General features: G+C 45.0%; 2 protein-coding genes across 8 annotated transcripts in view; one reads left to right on the top strand and one right to left on the bottom strand.

Annotated features, from left to right (window-relative positions):
* The window catches only part of pign (phosphatidylinositol glycan anchor biosynthesis, class N), a 24,347-nt gene extending 15,408 nt beyond the window's left edge, over positions 1-8,939 (bottom strand). The window contains exon 1 of the mRNA XM_030099549.1: positions 8,929-8,939. The gene's annotated coding sequence lies outside the window, so the exon portion shown is untranslated. The remainder of the gene's footprint in view (positions 1-8,928) is intronic.
* relch (RAB11 binding and LisH domain, coiled-coil and HEAT repeat containing) overlaps positions 1-22,215 on the top strand; it is a 26,439-nt gene extending 4,224 nt beyond the window's left edge. Inside the window, exons 2-31 of one of the 7 annotated variants that reach the window (XM_030099541.1) lie at positions 908-997; positions 3,273-3,344; positions 3,486-3,541; positions 3,709-3,822; positions 3,988-4,182; positions 4,482-4,576; positions 5,001-5,127; positions 5,288-5,445; positions 6,715-6,790; positions 6,878-6,973; positions 7,905-7,928; positions 10,527-10,639; positions 10,715-10,805; positions 11,221-11,292; positions 11,386-11,526; positions 11,657-11,821; positions 11,927-12,071; positions 12,188-12,344; positions 12,603-12,726; positions 13,113-13,161; positions 13,729-13,808; positions 14,386-14,492; positions 14,870-14,969; positions 16,274-16,356; positions 18,707-18,770; positions 18,863-19,001; positions 19,095-19,211; positions 20,568-20,656; positions 20,993-21,063; positions 22,051-22,215. In XM_030099541.1, the coding sequence (XP_029955401.1) occupies positions 908-997; positions 3,273-3,344; positions 3,486-3,541; positions 3,709-3,822; positions 3,988-4,182; positions 4,482-4,576; positions 5,001-5,127; positions 5,288-5,445; positions 6,715-6,790; positions 6,878-6,973; positions 7,905-7,928; positions 10,527-10,639; positions 10,715-10,805; positions 11,221-11,292; positions 11,386-11,526; positions 11,657-11,821; positions 11,927-12,071; positions 12,188-12,344; positions 12,603-12,726; positions 13,113-13,161; positions 13,729-13,808; positions 14,386-14,492; positions 14,870-14,969; positions 16,274-16,356; positions 18,707-18,770; positions 18,863-19,001; positions 19,095-19,211; positions 20,568-20,656; positions 20,993-21,063; positions 22,051-22,171 (3,131 nt within the window). In that variant the 3' untranslated portion in view covers positions 22,172-22,215. Of the gene's footprint in view, positions 1-907; positions 998-3,272; positions 3,345-3,485; positions 3,542-3,708; positions 3,823-3,987; positions 4,183-4,481; positions 4,577-5,000; positions 5,128-5,287; positions 5,446-6,714; positions 6,791-6,877; positions 6,974-7,904; positions 7,929-10,526; positions 10,640-10,714; positions 10,806-11,220; positions 11,293-11,385; positions 11,527-11,656; positions 11,822-11,923; positions 12,072-12,187; positions 12,345-12,602; positions 12,727-13,112; positions 13,162-13,728; positions 13,809-14,385; positions 14,493-14,869; positions 14,970-16,273; positions 16,357-17,056; positions 17,140-18,706; positions 18,771-18,862; positions 19,002-19,094; positions 19,212-20,567; positions 20,657-20,992; positions 21,064-22,050 lie in introns of all 7 variants that reach the window. The other 6 variants (XM_030099540.1, XM_030099539.1, XM_030099544.1 and 3 more) reach the window with 6 other exon arrangements.

The raw sequence follows: 22,215 nt of genomic DNA, 5'->3' as shown, positions 1-22,215 counted from the left end.
AATGGAATGCAGCCAGGTTAAGTCTCTCCACATGGCATTAGGGAGTAAGGAGGGTTGGAAGTGTTCTACACATGAAATGCAGTTATCCTGAACAGTGACAGACATAATTTTACAGTCAACATGTGACACTCGCATACCTGCACGATGGCTTGAATAACCGAGTAATGTCCTTTATACATACTGAACTTCATGGTGGATAAATATAGAATTAAGCTATGAAGATAATTGATTGAAGGGTAATTAACAAAATCTACAAGGCTTCTGTTTAGTTTTTACCTGACTGACTGACAGCTAATTAATTTACTCAGATTTAGGTACCAAAGTAAGCAATGCTAACATTTACCGTGTCAAGTCAGGGCAGATTATTTTTTGCTATCAGCTGAATGAGTTACACGGTTGGGCCGTTTGGCCTGACCTTCCACTGTATTCTGATAGGACAAAGCAAACAGGCCAGTCTGACACAAGTCGCAGTGGAAAGAAAACCAACACCATTGACTGAGCTACCAGGACGGCCCAGCTCAGTGAAATATGAGCATGACTGTGCTTATTTATCAGCTTAATCTCTTCATTGAGTGAGCAGTGCTGTAGAAATCCCTGTGTTCTAGGTTATTGTTGGGTGTTTAATGGGATCTCTTTTTAGGTTAGGCAATATTGACAGTTTGTTTGGTTCTAATCCCTCCCCATATGCACTGGATTGTGTCTGTATTGAAGGAGAACCAATGTAGAATGACCTTCGGATGTTGGTATGCTGTCCACCTTGTTGGGCAAAACAAAACCTGTATAGCATTTTTGTAAAATTTCGAGCATGTGCTGTCGCTTTTTAAAGGTTTTACTTGACTGACATTTGAAATATCTGACTGACGTGATTGTCAGCCCGTCTCACCGCCTCCTCTCTGTCTCCGTCCAGATCGAGCGGGCAGCATCAGCACCTTAGACTCTCTGGACTTCGCCCGTTACTCGGACGACGGCAACCGAGAGTCAGACGAACGGGTGGCAGGTAAGACGAACCCCACCGTCAGGACCAGGCGGGGTCGACCTCACTTCCCTCGGGGGAATATAAGATCGGGAGAGGAGATAATGGCTAAATGGACGAGCACCGCTGGAACATTGATGCTGACACCCGACAGCTACAATAATCACTGTGACAGCAGTGTACATACTTTGGAGCTGGTCTGTGGCATCACGCTCTGTCGCCCCGTTACTCTGTCGTGACGCACCATCTGATAATTTTAGCAGGAAGCACAAACAGTTTTGCGTGACACCGATGAACCTGCTCGATTTGAAAACAACTGCTCACTTTTGTTTGTTGTTGTGTGTGATGCAAATTTAACACTCCTAACCCAAGCAAAACAAACAAAAGCACCCTTTTACCGTCATTAGGAGAGAAGGGTTTCTCCCTGCGGGGAGGATTCATTTGAATGGCGATCTTTCCCAGTCGTAATGTCACCGACATGAGGACATTAATAATACATCCACACTAGACTGTTAAGTGTTCAAAAACGAGTCAAGAAAAATGCCGAATCATAATAACTACAGCTCGGATTTATGAGTTTGTGCACAAAATGTTTAAACGCTGCTATATTTTGTGCTCTTTTTATTTCTGTGTCAGTTTCCCTGCTGTTTGCTCAAAAGCACTGAGTTCTAAAGTTGATCATTTCTTAATGGAAAGGGGGAAACGTTTCATTCTAACCTTTGAAATCGAAGTTTATCATTACCATCGTTAATACACGTGAAGTACAGGCATTTGAAGCGTTCACATTTAGACTGTGGCGTTTATCAGTTGACGACAGTAGGATTACGGCCACATTTTAAACGGTGTAGCAGAGTTTTGGTAAGACCTCACACTCACAGAATAAGCATCTTTTTCTGATCTCTATCATAACCACATTGCTCACTCTCCCCAATAAAGACCCCTCCCCCTTCTTCCTCCATATCCTCCTCCACCCTCCCCACTCTCATTTCCCTCAACCTGTTTTTCTTGCCAAGTTGCCTGCCCACAGCTGTCTGACTCTGGGTTTTCTGGCTTTCTCCTGACGTTGGTCAAACCCCAGTGAAATACTGGACAAGTCACTCCATCAAGACTAGCTTTTTGCTTTTTTTTTTTTTTTATTATGATTTTTTTTTTTCTTTCCTGTTCTCGTTTTTCAGTTTTTGGTTTTCCATTTTGTTGCGATTGCATCCTGTGCACTCTTGATCTGCTTGAAAAAAATAAAAACTCGGAATAGGTCTTGTTATGAAATTCCAAGTCATTTTAAAATACTCAGAGTAGCGGGGCAATCAGTGATCGACCTAATCATAAAACGGGACGTAACGCCATCGATCTGGCCAAGAATTTGTGAAGACTTTTGTTGACATGATACATTTATAAACGGGGATAGTTCGCCCACACTTGAAATTATTGTGACGAAGGACGAAACCATGAATAGTATTACCTGAAACGTAATCTTCCACATTAGTAAAATGAATTTGGGACAACAACCAGGTCAGATCAGATCGCAGATAATCAGTGCACAACTATGCAACAGAGTTCTCCTGCTCCATCGCTTTTTTACTTTTGGCGTGTGTTTTTGATCCAACGTGTCTGAAAATCTTGTCTGTTCTTTATCTTTATACGGTGTTAGTTTAGCGTTCAAAACATGAACTTGAAACCAGATTTATCCAAAAATCTGCTGCTTTCTGATTGTTTAGGAAATCAGAAACAGCTTGCTCATATCACGATGAACTGTTTTATTCATTTATTTATGTTTTTTGTTGATCCTATTTTGAATGTAATCCTTAAAAACTACAAAACCTGACCAGTGGCTTGAAACCAAGTGTCTGAATTACTTATTAGAAAGACATTAGCTTGAAAATACCTGCGTCAGACAGCTCCTAGGTTATTGAGATAGACGTCACTAATTGAAATCCACTTTTAATCACCTACAGCTGCAAATTTAAGTAACTTTTTTTTTATTCCCATTTGTTAACTTGGGCACGTCGGTGCTGCTAATGGGAGAAAAAAGAGGGCAGGAAAACCCATGATTGAGATGTCTCAATGACATATACACACCGAACCAACATCCAGCCAGCTTTCCCATGATCCTCTGCTGCATGCATTTCTCAGACCCATGATTTGCATGCACCCTTTTTCGTTGTTTTGTTTTCTGACTCTTTATGATCTTTTGTGCCGTTGTTTGTTTTCACACCCATCTTTTGTTTATTTGTTTGTTCCCTGTCTTCGGTTGGATGCATTCCTGTGTGTGCGCGTGTGTGTGTTGTCACTTCCTGTCCAGTGCTGGAGTTTGAGCTACGGAAAGCAAAGGAGACCATTCAGGCTCTGCGCGCCAACTTGACTCAGGCAGCAGGTGTGGCGTACTTTTAACTTCTTCTCCACCTCAACCCTTTTTGTTACAGCTTTCTCTCCTTTTGTTTCTAAGAGAATTGCTCTTGATGAATGATCCCCGGGATCCTCTGAAACTCATGTAATATCTTCTCGATTTTCTCAGAGAGTGAAGTGCCCTCTCAGGAGAGAAAAAACTTCAAGTCGAGTCCTGAAGTTCAGGTGGGGAATTTCCTAAGTGTTGAAAATGCAAGGATTTGCGAGATTTTCCCTTGTGCTCGAATGAATCCGGGATATTATATGTCTTCCTTTTAAATCTGTTTCAGGGAATCAATTGAAGTCTCTGAGTGAACAATTTTACAGCTTTTCCTTTTTTCCTTGTGTCTCAGGAGCCCATACGCCCACTCGAGAAAAGAGCCTTAAACTTCCTCGTGAATGAATATTTATTAAAAAATGAATACAAACTGTCGTCTATCACCTTCTCCGATGAGAACGATGATCAGGTAAACTTTTTCTCTCCGTTGTGTTGAGAGACAAATGAATATTTTCCGTATAATGGTTGCTTTACCCTTTTTATTTGTCGTCATATCTCTTACTGCAAAGTTTTCACCAAAAATGCAAAAGAGAGAAGCAACTAAAGTCTTTTTTTTTTCCACTTTCCCCTCCAGGACTTTGAATTATGGGACGATGTCGGCCTCAATATCCCGAAGCCCCCTGACCTCTTGCAGCTCTACAGGAACTGCGGCAGCCCCCTCCCTTCACCGCGCGACGTGGCCGACGTGTCCGTCGGGGTGGATTTTGGTGATCTTCCAGGAAACTGCATCGCTCAAGAAACCCCGAGGAAGCTCGATCTGACACAACAGGTGTGCGCTGTGTTTATCTCAGGGACATGTGAAGAAGCACAGCAGAAATAATGAATCCATCATTGATTAAAAGCATCCATCTGCTGCACCGCTTCATCCATTGTGCTGCCAGTTCCTCATGGAGCCTATATGAATATTAATGCTGTTTTGCAGTGAACATAAACTAATAATCATGCATTTTATTCAGGCAGTAAATGAAATCGATATTTTCTCCTGAAGGTCGTGTGATCAGACTGATTGAAAACTGATTTTTGTTGTTTGTACATGCTGGATCATTGCTGTCATTTTTCCTTTTAAAGCAACAAACAGAAGTCGTCCAAGAGCTGGAGTACCAGATCAGTCTCCTCAACAATGAGAAGCAGAGCCTTGCCGAGCAGATCAAGAAACTGCAGAGGTGTGTTTGTGCTTATATATCAGGATTGGCTGAAGAACAGCGTTTAAAGGTGCTGACATGATTTCCTGTTCTGACAGCAGTTAGTGCACATGTGGATTCAGCGAGACTCCAGACCATTTATCCCAGCAGAGAACGAGCTGTTTCCAAAACAGATTTAGGCCATGAAAACCAATATTTTCCCCGAACATCACCGCTGCATGAAATTACAGAGGAAACTCTCCTCTGATATAAAACTCCTAATTGCCAACTCGGGGATTCAGGTTATTTTGTTTCACCACAAAGCCGACGTGTCGAGGCAGTTTCCAGAGCGGCCCTACCACTGTTTTTCAAATTGTGCTTCTAATTTGTTCAATTGACTTTGTGCTTCATTTATAAGAGGTATTGCGTTTCTTTGAGCGGTTGTTTTATTTTCTCTTTCTCACAGTGAGATTCAGACGCTGAGGAGAACCGTCTCCTCTCCACCGCCGGCCACTCTGGACGTGGCCTCCCCGAACACACAGAACCCTTCTTCCTCTTCCAACACAGCGTGCTCAGCCAACCGTCTTTCTATGGTTTGTGATTCGTTTCAGTTGCACTTGGGCTTATTTATGTAGACATTTAGAGTATCAATATAAGTAGTGTGGATATAAACAATGTTATTTTATGCTCTTTGGCAGAAAACTGGATTTTTCTTTTTCATCCTTCCTAATTTCGTGTCCGTTTTGCCTTCAGCTCCCCACAGATAACGGTCAGTATCTGGACATCCGGGGGGTTTCTGATGCAGAAAATGGTCCAGGCCACAACTCAGCCCAGAACATATCGCAGCTCCAGTCACAATCCCAGAACAAGCTGAAGAGTCAGCCGCCCGTCCAGTTCGATCAGCCCAACAGGTGAGTGGAGATTCAGCCCTGCAGGTAATCAAACTTGGAAAATGCTTGAAAATATTCATGCAGCCTAAACACGAATCTGTACAGTGTTTGAAACCTTAATTTTTCCATGCATTCTGCAATTCTGTTCATATCAGTGTAGTTACTAAACTCAGCCACTAGATGGTAGTAGTTATCAGTTTTTGTTGTCAGAATGTGCACAACAAGAGCAGTCTTGATGTTCAGGCGCCCACTTGAGGGGTTTTAACAATCATTACTTATCAGCACTTATCAGTCCTGGTGTTATTACAGTTTCTTATTTAACGTTAAACTTCACTAAACTGTGCTTTTGTGCCCCAACAATAACTTAGGCAATTAAAATTAAATGGCCTTCTGTAATTACATTTTGAATTTGGAGTTAAAAAAAACTGGTGGTAAAAATCTGTAAGGAAGCGTTTTCTGAGGAGCACTGTAGTTGTAGAATGTGTGAGAGGTATTTAAAAACAGAATCTGATTTATATCGATACCGCTTTTTGCATTAAAATACTAGTTCTAAGAGTCATTACATTCCCCTATTTCTCGCCTGTCTGCAGCCTCTCTCACTCTGAAGTGAGCTGCACTCACGGCCCCGCCCCTCCCTGAACCCCCACCTCGCTCACGTCTCAAGTTTTTAGACAGACACAACATAGCGGCGGACAAAAACAATGAAAAAGTTTAAGAGGAGGAGTCCTCCGCTTCTGGCTGACAGGTGTGATCTACTGATGGAGCTGTGCAAATGATTGATCCTTAATTAACGAACATATTGGCCGATCATGCCGATCACCCAAAAGCGCTTTGCAGAGGAACTGATGAATTTCACACATCAGACACTGAGCAGAAAAACACAAAAAAACATGTGTGGACCATAGGTTTCGCCCCCTCCAGATCCGTGTGCCTCTGACAGGAGGGAGCATTCCCTTCATGTTTTCTGTCATTGTGCTCAGCTCTGCCAAACATATGGTCTGTGGGCCAAACCTGGGACACCAGAGGGTCCAGTCTGGCCTGTGAGATGACTGAGCTGATAGTTGAGTCATTGCATTTTTAGCTGCAGCAGGATTGATAAATTGGATCATTTCATCCAGCTCTAGCTCCACTTTTTTATCTGTCATGTCTTGCGTTGTAGTTGCAGTGGAGTGTTCTGGCACAGAGCAGTCCTCAAGCACGCAACGGTCCGGGCAGTTTTCTGGGAGTGCCGAGAACGCCTTGCAGACTGTAGTGACTGTTTTTGGTCTCTTGTCGTTTGTGGTGTCTCAGAAAGTTATCTCCAGCCTTCCAGCAAGCCTTGCTGTCCTTCTGCAGAATGTGTTCTGACAGCCGCTTGGGAGCAGAGGTCAGCACCACACTCCTCCTCTATATATAAAAAACCTTTTTTTAATTCCAGCCAGCAGCTATATATAATAATGTTGTGTCTCTCTAGGTGTCTCGTATAGCCGACAGCGAGGAGAGCGTGATGCTCATGCTGGGCCGCTGCCTCCCTCACATCGTCCCAAACGTTCTTCTTGCTAAACGAGAGGTAACCTCCTCCTCCAGCTTGTCTTTCTGCCCCCCCCCCCCGTGTTCCCCTCTTTGGATCGTTTGGTGCTATTGTCATCACAAACCTTTTGTCTTGACGTCTAATAGATGCACACAAAGCAGCAAGGCGAAGCAGAGTTAAAGTTAAGAGTCATTCTTACCTTGCGGATTCCCAATCAGAGACAGTTCATATTAAATGGGAACTAATTTCTAAAACATCAAGAGTTAAAGGTGCTACATGTTGTGCTGTTATTTTTTTTTTACGACTACTCTACTCCACTGTATGGTGTCCTCCTAAACTGAGCTTTGGACATTTAGTTAAAAACTTTGTCTCAGTGACTAAAATATAATTGTTTCTTTTTTTTTTTTTTTGATGGTGATTCATCCTGTTGCACCATCCTCTCTTCTCAGAAGTTTTCTACCATGTTTGCTTAAAGCGCGCCACCCTTTTCTCGGTTTGTGCCTAAGGTAATCCTAAAATTAAACCAGCATGCAATGCAGCGCCACACACGGTCTGGAGCCTGCCATTCATCTTGTCAGTGGTGTAATCAGCGTGATTCACCGTTTGTTTAAGAAAATCTCACTATTGTCTGCAGCTTAATGAATTAAGGCTGCACAGAGCACCTTTATCCCTTCTTGTTTTACGGCCAGAAATCTGTACCGTCTTTATGTAAACATTTTCCAGTAAGGTTTTTTTTTTGTTTTTTTTTTTTTTGAGCTGCTGTCTCTGGCTGACTTGTGTCCATCTATTGATTGGGAGTTTCATTTTTCCTTTTCCGATAGCGTTTGTTCCCACCAGACGCCATTGCTCTGCCAGTTCTTTGTCCCTTACTCGCGTTTGCTGTCTTTTTTGCCCTCACTGGTTTTTATTTTCACTTCTCTCTTTTTTCGTCTCACTCATTCTCTCACTCTCATGCATGCCTCTCTTCTAGAGAATGGTTACGCATCTTTGCCAGGTGAGTCTCTCACGCGCTCATCTGCATGGTTCCCATACGGCCTTGTAGCTCAGAAGTGTGTGATTAATGCCCAGCTCCAACCGCTGTCACTTAGGCTCCGACTCACCATCATTATTATTTTCACTTTTAATTTGCTCAGTCATTTCCATAGGTTCAAAGTATTTCCATGCTCTTATAAATAAAATGTATGCATATATTGCTTATTGTTCTGAGTAAAATGTGTGTGTAACAGGAAACCAGCTTTTGCATTTAACTTGGAGAGAGTTACTTTGCTATCATATATTAACTTCTTCTTCAGGGAAACAGTTTTTATGATAGATTATGTTTTCACAAGACGCTATTCTCTGCAAGCTACAGTGCACAAACCTGTTCAGGTAACTCTGTGCTCTGCACATTTCTGCATGCATGCGATTTGTGTATGAAAGAAGCCGGCGTGGCTGGAATAGCTCTCAGCCATGCTGCTTTGCATATCACCATGGTTATATAGTTTTTTAATTCTACCTCAGGCGGTTATGAGGAACTTAATCTCTCTGCAAAATCAAAGATAAACAAACTGAAGGGAGAGGTTCGTGAAAAGGAAAAAAAAATAAAATAAAACACAGTTGTTCACTTGTACTCGAGGGGGTTCTTCTTCTTGAGCGCGGTGAACTTTGTACCGTGTCCGTTAGATTCACCGGCCATGACGCGCACGCACACACATATTTCTATCTTGCAGCCCGAAGCTTTCAACCACCTCATGCCTGAAGACACACCTTCCGTTGTTTGAATTTGACACCCACTTAAGAACAAAAGGTGTTTGACTTGAAACGGTAGTGTGATACATTTAGACCCTGCCTGCCACCTGGCTTTGTTATCAGACTCTGTGAATCATTAACACCGTTTTGTTCGTCAGCATACAGACCTGCATTGTAGTACTGTGCTTTTATTAGTGGGGATTTTTTTATTTTTTTTATTTTTTTTTTTTTGTTGAGATAATTATGATTCAGTTCTTCTAGTAAACATAAAAGTTGCCTTGTGGATGTTGTTTGTTACAACAATTTCCTATTTATAGTAAATTTTACACAAAGGCTTTCAGTTGACAAGGAAGCCGTCGGATCCGAATAAAACTTTTTGCAGGTGAAGCAAACGCGTGTAAATTTAATCCAGTAAGGCTCAGAATTTAATTTGCTTCTGCTCGCTGTGAAGTAAAAATTTTGCCCTGTCATGCCGTTGAGTCAGGACCAAAGCGGTAAACCGACACTAGATTTCACCTTTGTTGGGGCCGAGCAGCTACGACGGCTGCATAGAGAAGAAAAAGAGGCAGTGAAAACAAAATTGGCTTTCGATGTTGTGCCTCCTGCAAACTGGACTTTAGGATGGAAAGTTGCTCTACTTTTGAAAAGAAAAGCACAGGGGCCCCCTGTCCCCGGGTCCTGGCGTCGTTCTGTCCACTGTACCTGCCCACAATGTTTACTCGGGTCCGGTCAGACGTTTAACCTCCTGAAGGAGCCTTCACATCAAGAACCCAGGAGTTGACACTGAAATAGCACGAGGTCAGTGCGGTTCCTGGCTCTTTAGATGTGTACTCTTGATAAAATCTTTAATTTGTTTTATCAAGCGGGTTTTCTCGACTGCCCCAAATATCTTGCGTGAAGATCCAGAGCGCTCTCGGGAGCCGAGGCAGAAGATAATGGGATGTGACAGTCAAAATGGGCTGAACTCTGTTAATGTGCAAGTTTTTTTTTGCTGTTTTCCTTTACACTTGAACTGACCTCACCCGCATTAAACCCATCTAGTAAATGCTATAATTGACCCTGGGATGCTTAAATGTCATATTGTTATTTTTAGTTTTTTATAAGATAGCCACCGTGGCATTGACTTCAGAGAGTGACTCATCCCAGCCTATCTTTACCCAAGTCCCTGCTTGGTCCAACTGTCCATCTCGTGTTGGGGTTTTGCTTGCCCTTCCAGCACTTGGCAGGAGCGTACAGTATCTTACTGGGAAAAAAAAGAGAAAGAGAGAATGAAAAAAAATATATTTTTACCTCTTTGCACTCTCTAATTTCGGTATGTGTGGCGAGAATGCAGGGCTGACCACAATTTGGCCATGGAGGCCCCGTATCAAGGGTAGCTGAGCGCCGTCGCTCCCCTGACTGGGGCTGCTGAACTCCGGCTGAACTCTTGGGATAAAAATTCAGCTTCGTGAAGAAAACGAGCGCTTTAGATATGTGTGTGTTGTCCCGTATGCAGCTGTGTCAGGGTGTGTGCGCGTGTACTCTTTGAGCTTTTACAACACTTAGCCCGCGTTTCTCGTGTGTGACTCCGAAGCCGAATGAGTATATATTAAAGGTGAGCGTGTTTTCACAGGTGTTGATGGCCTCCTGCTGGTTTTAATAGGTGACCCCACGCCCCCGTGTGTCTTTCTTCTTGTGACTTTCCCCACTTTCTTCTCTTCTTTTAAAGCCCAGCTTCCCCCTCTCTCCTGCTCCTGCAGCTCCCTAGCTTTACTGCTCACATCCTCCTTTTCCTGTGTCGTAACCGTAACCACACTGTAATTTTAGCAAGCAATCAACACTCATGCCAGCTCTTTCCGTTGCTCTGTCTTCTCCCTGACTCCAGGAGTTGATTCCGCTCATCTTGTGTACCGCCTGCCTTCACCCAGAGCCCAAAGAGAGAGACCAGCTCCTTCACATCCTCTTCAACCTCATCAAGAGGCCAGATGATGAGCAGAGGTATGCCCATTTGAAAGTGTTAAGACCTAGAATGGAGGGCTATACAACATTAATTCATGTTTTTGTGTCCAAAAGACAAATGATCCTGACGGGGTGTGTTGCGTTCGCGAGGCATGTGGGTCCCACGCGCGTCGAGGCCGAGCTGCTTCCTCAGTGCTGGGAACAGGTAAGCTTCATTTCTTCAGTTTACAATTAACTCCTGCGTAAAGTCACGTCAAAGTCGCTCAAAACTAACGCATAAGGACAAGACCAGAAGAGTGTTTTCATCCAGAAAATTGCTATCATCGCTTCCACGGTGTCCCTGACTTAAATGTGGGAGCAGCTTTGTTTTCGTTGCCACCTGTGTCACCGCATTTATGATCAACAAAATCTGCTGCCATGGCAACAACAGCTGCCAGCAATTTGGAGTCTGAGAATCTGCCCAGAAAGACAAATAGTGGTTTTTACAGGGTCAGCATGTTTATGATTCTTAAGTTGTTTCCATTCCGTGGGGCCTGCACTCCCGTCTGCCCCCTTACTTCATTTTCATTTTCTCTTCCCTTTGTTGATTTCAACATTTGCCATAATACTGTCTCCTGCAGATTAACCACAAATACCCAGAGAGGAGATTATTGGTGGCTGAGTCCTGCGGAGCCTTAGCACCTTACCTGCCTGTAAGCCCTCATTGTTAAGAAGTGACTCTCCATGAATCCAGATCGTAATAATCTCGAATATGAGCGTCTTTATGTTGGCTGTTTTCTGTACAGAAGGAGATCCGGAGCTCTCTGGTGCTGTCCATGCTGCAGCAGATGCTGACCGAGGATAAGGCGGACATGGTCAGAGAGGCCGTGGTCAAGAGTCTGGGCATCATCATGGGTTACATAGATGACCCTGATAAGTACTCACAGGTATGCGAGTCTTGTCTCGGCTCGCCTCTTTAGTGCCAGAATCGGCAGCCTGGATCGTCATCGCCTCAGAAGTTCCTCCTGCTGTTGTAAACATGAAGGTGTTTAAACGTGACTCTCTCGTTTCACCCAGGGTTTTGAGCTGATGCTGCTGTCCCTCGGCGACCCGTCAGAGCGGGTGGTCAGTGCCGTCCACCAGGTCTTCATTCCTGCCTTTGCTGCCTGGACCACAGAGCTGGGAACCTTGTACACTGCACTCATCCCTTCTCTGCTGGCACGTATAGAGAAACTCCTCACGGTAAACGTTATCCTCTTATTCTTTTTTTTTGTTTGTTTTTTAATTTGAGGTTGGAGGGGAAAGCAGCGTCATTCATATAGCGATTTTTGTTTTTTCCTGCAGCAGGGAGAACATGGCTTGGATGAACACAAGCTCCACATTTTCCTGTCGGCCCTTCAGTCCCTCATCCCTCCTCTGTTTGCCGTGGTGCTGCAGAACGCACCCTTCACCAGCAGGGCCAAACTCCACGGAGACATTCCTGCAATAGAAGGTAATCCAAAGAAAATAAAGTGTCGGGTGACCTCTGTACATTATAATTTTCTTCTTTTGTATCTTAACGCTCCGTGTTGACTTATTTACAATTTCCCTGTTTGTTTGCTCCTGCAGTGACTCGGTTTCCCAGGCCGGCTTCTCCCCTCCAGGATGTGGCGACGATCATTGGCAGCAGGGAGATGCTCAGCGCCCTGCTGCTGCTGTATGACCACCAGCTGGAGCACGAGGGAACCACTGGCTGGGAGAGTCTGCTATGGGTGGTCAACCAACTGTAAGAAATACACACAACTGGGTTTTTTTTTAACTCATTACACTCATTTGTATTATTTCCCTTGAGACTTACAGTAACTCATCGAAACTCCCACTTTTCTAACTGCAAATGAATGTGTGAACAGATTTATTTTCCCACTTTAGCAGTGCAAGTGCACACTCAAAATCATCAACCGTGTATCACGAAGTACAAAATCTGTCATTGCCATGTCGTCACAGTGCGCGCACACTGATTTCCACCCGTCTGCTCTTTTCCCAGCCTGCCTCAGCTCATAGAGATTGTGGGCCGCATCAACGTGACGTCGACGACGTGCGTTCACGAGTTCTCTCGCTTCTTCTGGAGGTTCTGTCGCACGTTCGGCAAGATTTTCACCAACACTAAGGTGAAGTTTTTCTTTCCCCCGCCACATCAAATTATGTGTTCAACACATCACAGTGTGGGCAGAGTGGGTTATTGTCCATTTCCAAGATCAGGAGTTCAGTCCCACGTCTCGCCCGGTCCATAAGTGAATGGGGAAAAACAGTAAAACCAAAATTACTACCAACAGAAGTCACTCATGTGTAAAGCACTTTGAGGCTGCTGAAGTGGTCAAAATGCACTTTACACGTAAAATCCGACACCTTTTACTTTATTACGTTAACAAACTATCTTCATGCACTTTAGTTTATTAGTAAAACCAATTTATTAATTGTAGATTTTATGGGGACATTTTGTCTTTATCAGTTAAAAAATTTAAAAGCAGCATCTAAATATGTTTCTGCTCTGCAGGTTAAGCCGCAGTTCCAAGAGATTCTCCGGCTTTCTGAAGAGAACGTCGGTAAGTTCAGCTTTTACCCAACTCTGCCATGGGAATGTAGGAAAGGAGGCATTTAGACACGGACAGCACTGATGTAAACAATCTACTTGGAGTTAGTCATGGGCGTTCCCCTCCTTTCCCTTTCTTTTTAATTCCAAGCATGTTTCTGCAGTTAAAAAAAAAGGTGCTTGGAGTAATTTTGGTCTTGTGGCGATTTATGAAATGTGTTTGCTTAAGTTTCTTCCTGCGTTGAGGGCATCATGACTTTTGTGTAGAAATGCTCATTTTCGGCGGATTTCTTTCAAAGCCACAACAATATGCTGCACATATATTCATGTCACCAAATGTGCACCGCAGGATGATGGACAGCTTCAGTTTTACTTTTTTTATAGGACGGTAAAATCTAAAGTGAAATGAAGAAACTGATCCCAGCACATTGTGCTTTTATGTCGACACATCTTTGACTTTGGAAAACACATGCTCACTCAAACGAAATGAAATTTGATCCAGCCTGTTTTAATTACTGTAAGTCGAACTTAGACGTTAATGCTCTTGACTTATCGGATTCTGGTTTTCTGTCTCCGCCAGATGCTTCGGCTGGGAACGGCATTCTCACCAAAGCAACGGTGCCCATCTACGCCACTGGAGTGCTGACGTGTTACAATCAGGTAGCTTCAAGCTGCAGCTCGGAGCCTGATGTTATTTAACGGTCAAACGTTTCCTTGTATTTCTGTCTCGTAACATCAATATTCTTGAAACGCTATGCTTTCTCCCCTAACCTCTGTAATTTTCTAAGATATTTCTAAAAACTAAGCATCACCACAAGTTCTTCATTTTGCTGAATTGTTGGTTTTTACACTCCCCTCCTCTCTTGCATATGGGATTGTTCGGGGTGTGAGCCGCCTTGCACTTCGGGTTATTGTTCAACGTCTTGAGGGGAAAATCCGCTTTAAAATACATCGCGCTACCGCATAATTCTGTTTTGATTTTAGGCTCCCAAAATAATGCGGCACTTGCAAAACACATCGGCGCTGCGGGACGGCTGCATTTTGTGATAACTTTCAACACAATGTGTCAAACAAATATGCTTCCAGCAGCTCAGGGGTGTGATGTCGCAAAAACAATAAAAATACCCCAAAACACACAGGCTGAGCACTAGAAAACTGCCTTCACAGATATGCGTACCTGAACGTGATATGAGGAATATATTTGTATCTGACGTAAACATGTTGTCACTGCTTCAAGGAGGAGGATCGGAAGCTGTTGGTGGGTTTCCTGGAGGATGTTATGACCACTCTGTCTCTGTCCCATGCACCTCTCGATAGTCTGAAGGCCTCCTTCGTCGAGCTGGGGTGAGAAACACACACACACACAGGCGCCGTCATGCCTCCTTGTTACTTTGCACTGGCCTGCATTCGTCTCCTGCAGGCTTGCTCTAAAGTCAATCGTAGCTAGTAGTTCCCCAACCCTCATCTGACCATAAACATGCCTCTTTTTTTTTTATTTGGACTTGCTTTTTGCCCCGACATGGTAATATAAATATTTAAGCACATTTCAGTCATCGTAACAGTAATGAACGCGTCCCACATGTTTCATAACGTCTGACAGAACCCGACTCCACTTTCAGGAAGAAAGACTCGCGCTGGCAGGCTTCCTTTCACTGTTCTCATACCTGACTATGAAATCCCTCACAACTTTTGAGTCTCTCTCCGTCTCTCTCTGCTTTTAGAGCCAATCCAGTGTACCATGAGCTGCTGCTGACCGTCCTGTGGTACGGGGTGGTCCACACGTCTGCGCTGGTGCGGTGCACTGCCGCACGGATGTTTGAGGTACATAAGAAAACAGACCGGCCGACATACTGTACTGAATGCATTCAAGTTGTTTACTTTTTTCCTAAAAATGTCCACTGTTGATATATTTACTGTTTGCTATTGCATTTTTAGCAACGCATGAGATTAAATCACTTTGAACCTCATAAAATAAAGGCTGCATAGTTAGATGTGTTTTAACTTTAAGTAATTAGTTTTGATTGTATAGTTATTTAACACATTGTGCATACAGTCCAGATGAAATGTTTATTTTTACGATCTGCTGTGTATGTGCCAGCTGTGCTTGCTGTTGCCGTTGCTGTTGAAATGTGCCTCTTAATATGAAGCTATTCTGTCTTTTTTTTTAACGTGAGGACAGTAGCTGTAGCTTTATCAGGACTCTGGTTCCAACGCTATGGCTCGACCCTCCTGGAGTTAGCATGAGGCCTCTCACTGTGCACATGTCTCAGCTGTGACCGCATAGATGTCTGCCGGGAAAGTCGGCAAATCTGGAAATCCTGCTCAGTCAAGAGACTTGAAGGCATGCTGGGAAGTCAAATTTAATCTCAAATCTTTGAGTCACTGGAGACATGAGACCTGTGCACACCGGAGGTCAGATGTTGGGGTGAGGCTCCAGGTATAACGTTGGCACCCGGTCCGTGTTGATCCCAACCCTGGGGGAGGAGGAGGAGGAGTGCTGGGCTGTATTCATGTCCCCCCCCCCCCTGTTTTGTGCAGTACTCGCCCTTACCCAGAACACCTCACTGTCACCATTCCATAGTGTAAAGCTGTCCACCATTGTCAAAACTGTGGATTCAAAGGTGGCTCTCGACTACAGATGCCAGATCAGTTGAGAATACTCCAGACTGTTGTTATTTTTTTAAAGCTTAAGTAAAAATAATCTGCTCTGGCGTCTGTGGAAGGAGGCCTCAGCTTTATGGTCACCTTGATGTGACGGTACTTGTGCAGTTTAGCTTTGTTGGCTTGGTCATGTCTTCTGCATACCTGCGAGTGCATGTGTGTCTGTGTAAGTGTGTGTGAGTGCGTGTGGGTCCGTATGAACACACACTTGCCTGATACATGCAGTGCCGGTCCGTGCCTTGCAGCTACGGTTCTTGTCATTGTATATCACTCTCTTCCTATCTTTGTGTTTTTTTCCCCCCCTTTTCTCTCTTTATTTTGCTTTGTTGGTTTTTGTTTTTGTTTTTTGTTTTTTTTTTCTTCCTTCCCTTCTTCTCTCTATCTATTGGCGGTGTTGCTCGCTCTTGTCCCAATGCCCCGCCCGCCTCTGTGACATCACGGCTGGCTCTGTCCAATCCGATCAGCTGCTGGTGAAGGGGGTGAATGAGACGCTGGTAGCTCAGAGAGTGGTGCCGGCTCTCATCACACTATCCTCCGACCCTGAAATGTAAGTGGAACCACGACAACAACAACAACAGTAAACCGCACCGCGCCGCGTCTCTCTCCCCCTTCTCTCCGCCGCCTGAGAACTGTCACACTTGAACCAGGCTGCACCTCCCAGGAGCTCTCCAGGCAAATCCAGCGCAGAATAAACCAAAATTGCAACTATTTAGAGGAAATTTGGTTGTAATTGACTTGACGTTTTTGGCATTGGGGTGTGGAGACGCTCCTGTTGAGGTCCAGGCTGCGCCACGAGGGGGTCGTTCTTCGGCGCGACCGCCGGTAACACTAACGCCGTGCACGTCCGCGTCACACTAACTCACGCCAGCTGCCATCTCCCCATCGGTCGACCGCATCGGCCGGTCTCCCGTCAGACCAGGCGCATGCACATCGCCCACATGTGACAGCATGCTCATCTGTTCCCCTGTGTCACCCCCCCTCCCCCCTCCTCCTCCTCCTCCTCCTTCCTCCCAACCTGACACCGTTGAACGAGGTCCCTCCCTCCAGCTGACCGACCCGCCAGCAGCTAGTCGCTGGCTATTTTCACCCTGTCTTCCTCAGTTTATCCTCTCTGTCTCTGTCTCTCTCTCTCTCTGTCTGTCTCTCTCTCTCTCTCTCTCGTCTATACCTCCCTCTCTCCTGCTGTCTCCGCCCCCTCCCACCGTACTTCTCCCTCTCTCTCATCCTGCCGTGTGATGGGTTTGCAGTTGGTTCTCCGAGGCATGAGTGAAGCATTAGTAGATCGCCGGGCGGCTCCAGCCCTTATAACTCTGTGCAGTGGGCCTGAATTGTGAGTCACCTGAAACAAGAAAACCTCTCTGTAAACATTGTCATTTTGTGGGCTGCATCCTTACAGTTTGAAACAGTGTCTTGCTCAATAGGCCTTAAAACGATCATAATATTTGGCCGATGTGATTAGCAGGTCAGTGAAGCACTTGACTGAAAACATCGGCTTTTTTTCCCCCCCGCCTCTATCCTGTCAGTAATTGGTTTAACCTGTAGCCAGCGACCTGCAGTGACTGATTAAACATTTCAAGTTGGATCGATACTGAAGTCAACCCTCCTTCAGTTTAATCCAGTGTTTAAACAGACAAGTTAGAGACAGCGTCTTGACGGTAGCTGACAGTGAAACCAAACACGTCACTGTGGGAATGTAGCCCGTCTCATCTCATTATTCCCCATTTAGATGTTAATGGGTCCTGAGCTCGAGCAAGTCTGGAACGTGTACGTTTTGGCTTGATATTGTTCACATGTATCAGCAAAAAGATTAAGAAAAGTTGAAATAAATAAAATCTTTACGCACAGTATTTTTAGAGTAAATGATCTCAGTCTATGACACTGACACTGACACTGGAATGATTGTCTAACATTGCTCTAATTCATCCCATTAACCTCTTTAACGCAATTATTTCAATCAGAGCATTTTTGTTTTTTGTCTTCTTTTTTGCTACTAAAATTTTCAAGAAAGTTGTTGTAAACCCAGTTTTCTCTGTTGAATGTTCAGATCAGTGATTAAATGGTAAATATATGAAGTCAAGACATGAATTTAGAACAAGGCAAACATTATTATGCATTTATTGTGTGAGCCGGTTGAATTTGGGTCAAATATTATTTGCAAATTGCGGCGGTTTCTCTTGTGAAAATTAAGATGTTTTGCGGTATAGCTTCATTTTGTTAAGGATCACGGCGTATCAGGCTAAACCGAGATGATCATGTTCAAACTCTCAACACATTTCGGCAGCGCAGTTTGTGAAGTCCACTTTGCAGCTGCTCATGAAGAACTTATTAGTTATGAAGTTAATCCTGACAGTTTGTTTGGTTATGAAATGTACTGCCTCTGTTCATGTAATAAGTTGGAAAGGATGGCGAGCTTGACCTGGCAGTCCAGTAACCACTTCCATCACCACTGTGGTCACCGGCATGTTATTCCGATGTAATCACTATATTTAAAGCAAACTTAGAACATGTGTCAAATGTAGCGGTCCTGCTTCTCTGCGGTTTCCAGTTTAAACGCTCGCTCGTTACCAAAAGTGCCGCCGTAATAAGAAAATGTGCTTAAGTACTCAATTTGGGTCTTTATTGGAATCAGTGCCCGTCTTGTTTGAGCCATCGGGAACTGGCCCGGGAAAGCTGCTGATGATACACCCTGGAGCCACGTATTTCTGTTTCAGTGTGGCTAAAACCTGGAAATGAGATGATTCACACATTGAGAACTAGTGTGAGGATCAAAGAGCAATCTGCAGATAATATTTGACTCGGGCGTAAACACGCTATCGGGCCGCGTTGAGAGAAGCTGGGAGAGCCGCGTTGTGACTGTCGATGGTCAAAGCTGTGTTTTGCTTCCCTGCCGTTTTCAGCTCGGTGCGGATATCGACTATCCCCGCCTTTGGCACCATCATGGAGACTGTGACACAGAAAGAGGTAAGAGAGGGGGACTTGATGTCAAACTGCACACTCAGCTGTACAAATGACTGTGAAATACATGAAAATAAGTAAATACTTTGCTTGTGCAGCTGCTGGAGCGGGTGAAAATGCAGCTGGCCTCATTCCTGGAAGACCCTCAGTACCAGGATCAGCACTCTCTGCACATGGAGATCATCAGGACGTTTGGACGAGTCGGGCCCAACGCGGAGCCTCGCTTCAGAGACGAATGTATGTTAAAAAAAAAAAAAAAAAAAACAACACACACTCTCCACCGCCGTCTCTGCCGTGCACTGACGCCTTGACTTCATCTTCTCCCTCCAGTCGTGCTGCCACACCTTCACAAGCTGGCTCTGGCGAACAACAGCCAGGCAGCGGAAAGCAAGAGGATCGACATCGCCACCCAGCTGTTCGAGGCCTACAGCGCCCTCTCCTGCTGCTGTATCCTTCAATTCGCTCGTGGTCAGAGCGCCTCAGTAGGAAGAGCCACGTGCTTTTGACTCCTCCATTCAGCTTCTTTATTGGACCCGTTATTCGAAATCTAATTCGCCGCTCGTTTATTAGCCGCCATCAACCAAAAAGAAAAACACGAGTTGGATGAGCTGTCGTAGTTTACCAGATATATTTTACAACTTCATTTTCCAAAGGACTTACTAGAAGTCTGTGTCAAGCTTGGCCGGGGTTCAGGGCTCGCTGTCGTAACAGTGAGTCAGTGGGAATACTGTCAGCGTAGCTTCGCCTGCGCGGTCCGAAGCGGCGCGGCCCCGGTGCCTCGCTGTACTGCTCCACTGTGTGCGTTGGCAGAGTCCGCCTGTCACTTGGCAGCGGGAGAAAGGGAAAAATAAGCTGCCTCCATTTTGGGGCTGGAGATAATTACAGGGTTGGTTAAGCAAAGGAAAGGATGAGAGAGGGGAGGAAGCCCAGCGTCAGCCCCGCTTCTCAGGACGGCTTCCCAGGACAGGACTCAGGTTCACAGTACCTCTTCTCCGTCTCTGTCCTCCGTCACTTCTCTGATTCTCTCCCTATTTACTCCTTCTCACACCCTCTCTTTCCTGCCTTCGCTCCATCCCGCCTCAATCAGCGGTACTCCACCCAGCTCCGGCACACACACGCTGAAGACAGCTGCTCCTGAGGTTCATTCCTGCGGATTTTTGTCAGGCTGTGATTTCACAGTGCAGTGGCGTCCAGGAGGTATAGCCCTAACCTCAGAGGCCTCACCTCCTACTGCAGCGTCTTTCTCTTGTAATCAGTGTGACGAGCTCCCGAAACTGTGCATTCCCACCGTCTAAAAATACAGATGTGTTCACTGCATGTCCCTCGCAGCGCCGCAGCCTCTGGCAGGTGACAGAACACATGCAGCCTTTGACCAGGCGGTCTGCGTCGGGCTGGGTGTGCCTCGAGTAAAACTCCACTTTGTGAAGTTTGTTTTCAAAAGTGTTTCCCGGAATCACTGTCGGTTTGAGTAACTGCTTGACCTTGAAGATCCGTTTATCTTGAAACCTAGGAAAGGGAAGATCGCTAAATGTCAGATGTTGTGTGTTTGAAGTGGTTTTATTTTTGCTGTTTATTTAGACGTGCGATTTAAACAAGTCAACGCCGTGTGGTTTTTAAAGATTTAAAACTGACAGCCATGTGTGGCTTTCAGGCGTCTGCGTTGGAGCTAAAGCAGTCGGAGAAAGTCAAAGGCCTTGATTTCTACTGTGTCACTCTAAATGCGCTCGTCCACATTCTGCGCACCTGGCGTTTCTTTTTATTTCAACCGCTGCTTCAGTTTCCAGCCCTTAACATCCTGTCCAGTCATTTCTGAGGAAGTGATGGTCAACCACTTCCTGCCGGGCCTCAGGTGCTTGCGCGCCGACATGGAGCAGCTCTCTCCTGAACACGAGGTCGGGACAAACATGATCGCGCACCGACTCGGACGTTAAGTTCACGCATTCACACTCTGCAGGTTGAGAGGACGGCGCGACTCGTCATCTCTTATTCAGACACACTCATTCATCCTCCCCTTCCACATTTATTTGTGTCTCAGAATCTCACGACATGTATTTCTTGTGAATATTTTCCCAAAGTGACTAATGGTCAGCTGACTCTTTTCCTCATGGTATATCCGCTCCGTCTGAAGGCTTCACACGCAAAGTTCAATTATTGGGATTTTTTTTTTTTCATGCTATCGGAGGATGTTAAGGGAGTGTTTTAAAGGTGGATCTGCCTGTGCTTCACAGGTCATTCTGAGCTCCATGATCAAGGAGTGTGAAATCAAGGTGGAAAACAGGGGGATGTCAGACGCACAAGGGTGAGAGCCGTCGCATGTCCCATCCACAACACCGACTCGTCCGAAGGGGCCGCTCTGAAGATAATAGCGGTCATTTTGGCGGTTACTTTCAGGAACTGAAACCTTAAGAAGGACAGAGAGGTCATTTCAATTTATCAAACCAGAGAGGAGAAACGTGAGCTCAGTCTATTGAAGCTTGGAGCAGCCAGCTTAGGAAAGCTCTTGAATGTTTTTTTTCCTTCTTAAAAGTTAAAATAAAATAAAGGAAAATAATGATTTATGGATAGAAGAAGTGTGTTTTGGTCAACGAATGCCCAGTTTTGGGTGTGCTCCCTTCAAGCTCGCAGTGAAAAATCTCATGCTGGGAGATCCGAGTTCCTCTTTCACTCTGGTCCCGCTGCAGTTTTTCTCACTAGAACTGATGACTCGGGCCGTAATTTTCCCAGCGTGCATCTTTTGAGGACTTTTTACCTCTGAGAATGCTTTTTTTCAAGCACCGTTTAATTTCCTTCCAGAAACCGAAACGCTGGGATTTTGAGTGTAGTAAAAAACAAAATTCCAAAGACACGTATTGAGCTAGTGTCACGAAACATCTGTGAAATTCTCTCTGTGTCACTGTGATCCAGTATTGAAGCTTTCTGGCTCAGTTCTGTTGAGTTTGATGAACTCTTCTACATAGAGGTTTGATTTCTTCTCAGTTCTGCAGACTAGCATCAATCTGAGCCACAAAGTGAGGTGATTTGGTGACAGATCAGAAAGACGTGTGATTCTCAACTTCCTCTAGTTTGGCGTTAATTGATGTTTGTCTTTCTGTTGCACCACGCAGCGCTGTGTCTGCTGTATCAGTCCGAACTCAAAAGAGGAACTTGTGAAGCCGTTGAACTGTTAAAAAAAAAAAAAAAAACGGAGAGGCTGTAACGGCAATCTCTGTTTTTTCTCCAGATAAGAGAATGAAGACTGTGTCGGGTTTTTCTCGTTCAGGCTTTAACCCGTGCTTCTTCTCTTCAGCTCCATGTCCATCGCCTCCAGTCTGGTCGGCGAGGATGCGAAGACCAAGTTCCTGAGCAAGATGGGTCAGCTGACCACGTCCGGCGCCATGCTGGCCAACGTCTTCCAGAGAAAGAAGTGATCAACACCGGATGGCCCAATCCGGGGCTGCGACTGACTGACAAA

Source organism: Salarias fasciatus, chromosome 9 (genome assembly GCF_902148845.1).
Source record: "Salarias fasciatus chromosome 9, fSalaFa1.1, whole genome shotgun sequence".
Taxonomy (NCBI): domain Eukaryota; kingdom Metazoa; phylum Chordata; class Actinopteri; order Blenniiformes; family Blenniidae; genus Salarias; species Salarias fasciatus.
Note: the sequence above shows the minus strand (reverse complement) of the source record. Positions and strands in the feature narration are given on the sequence as shown.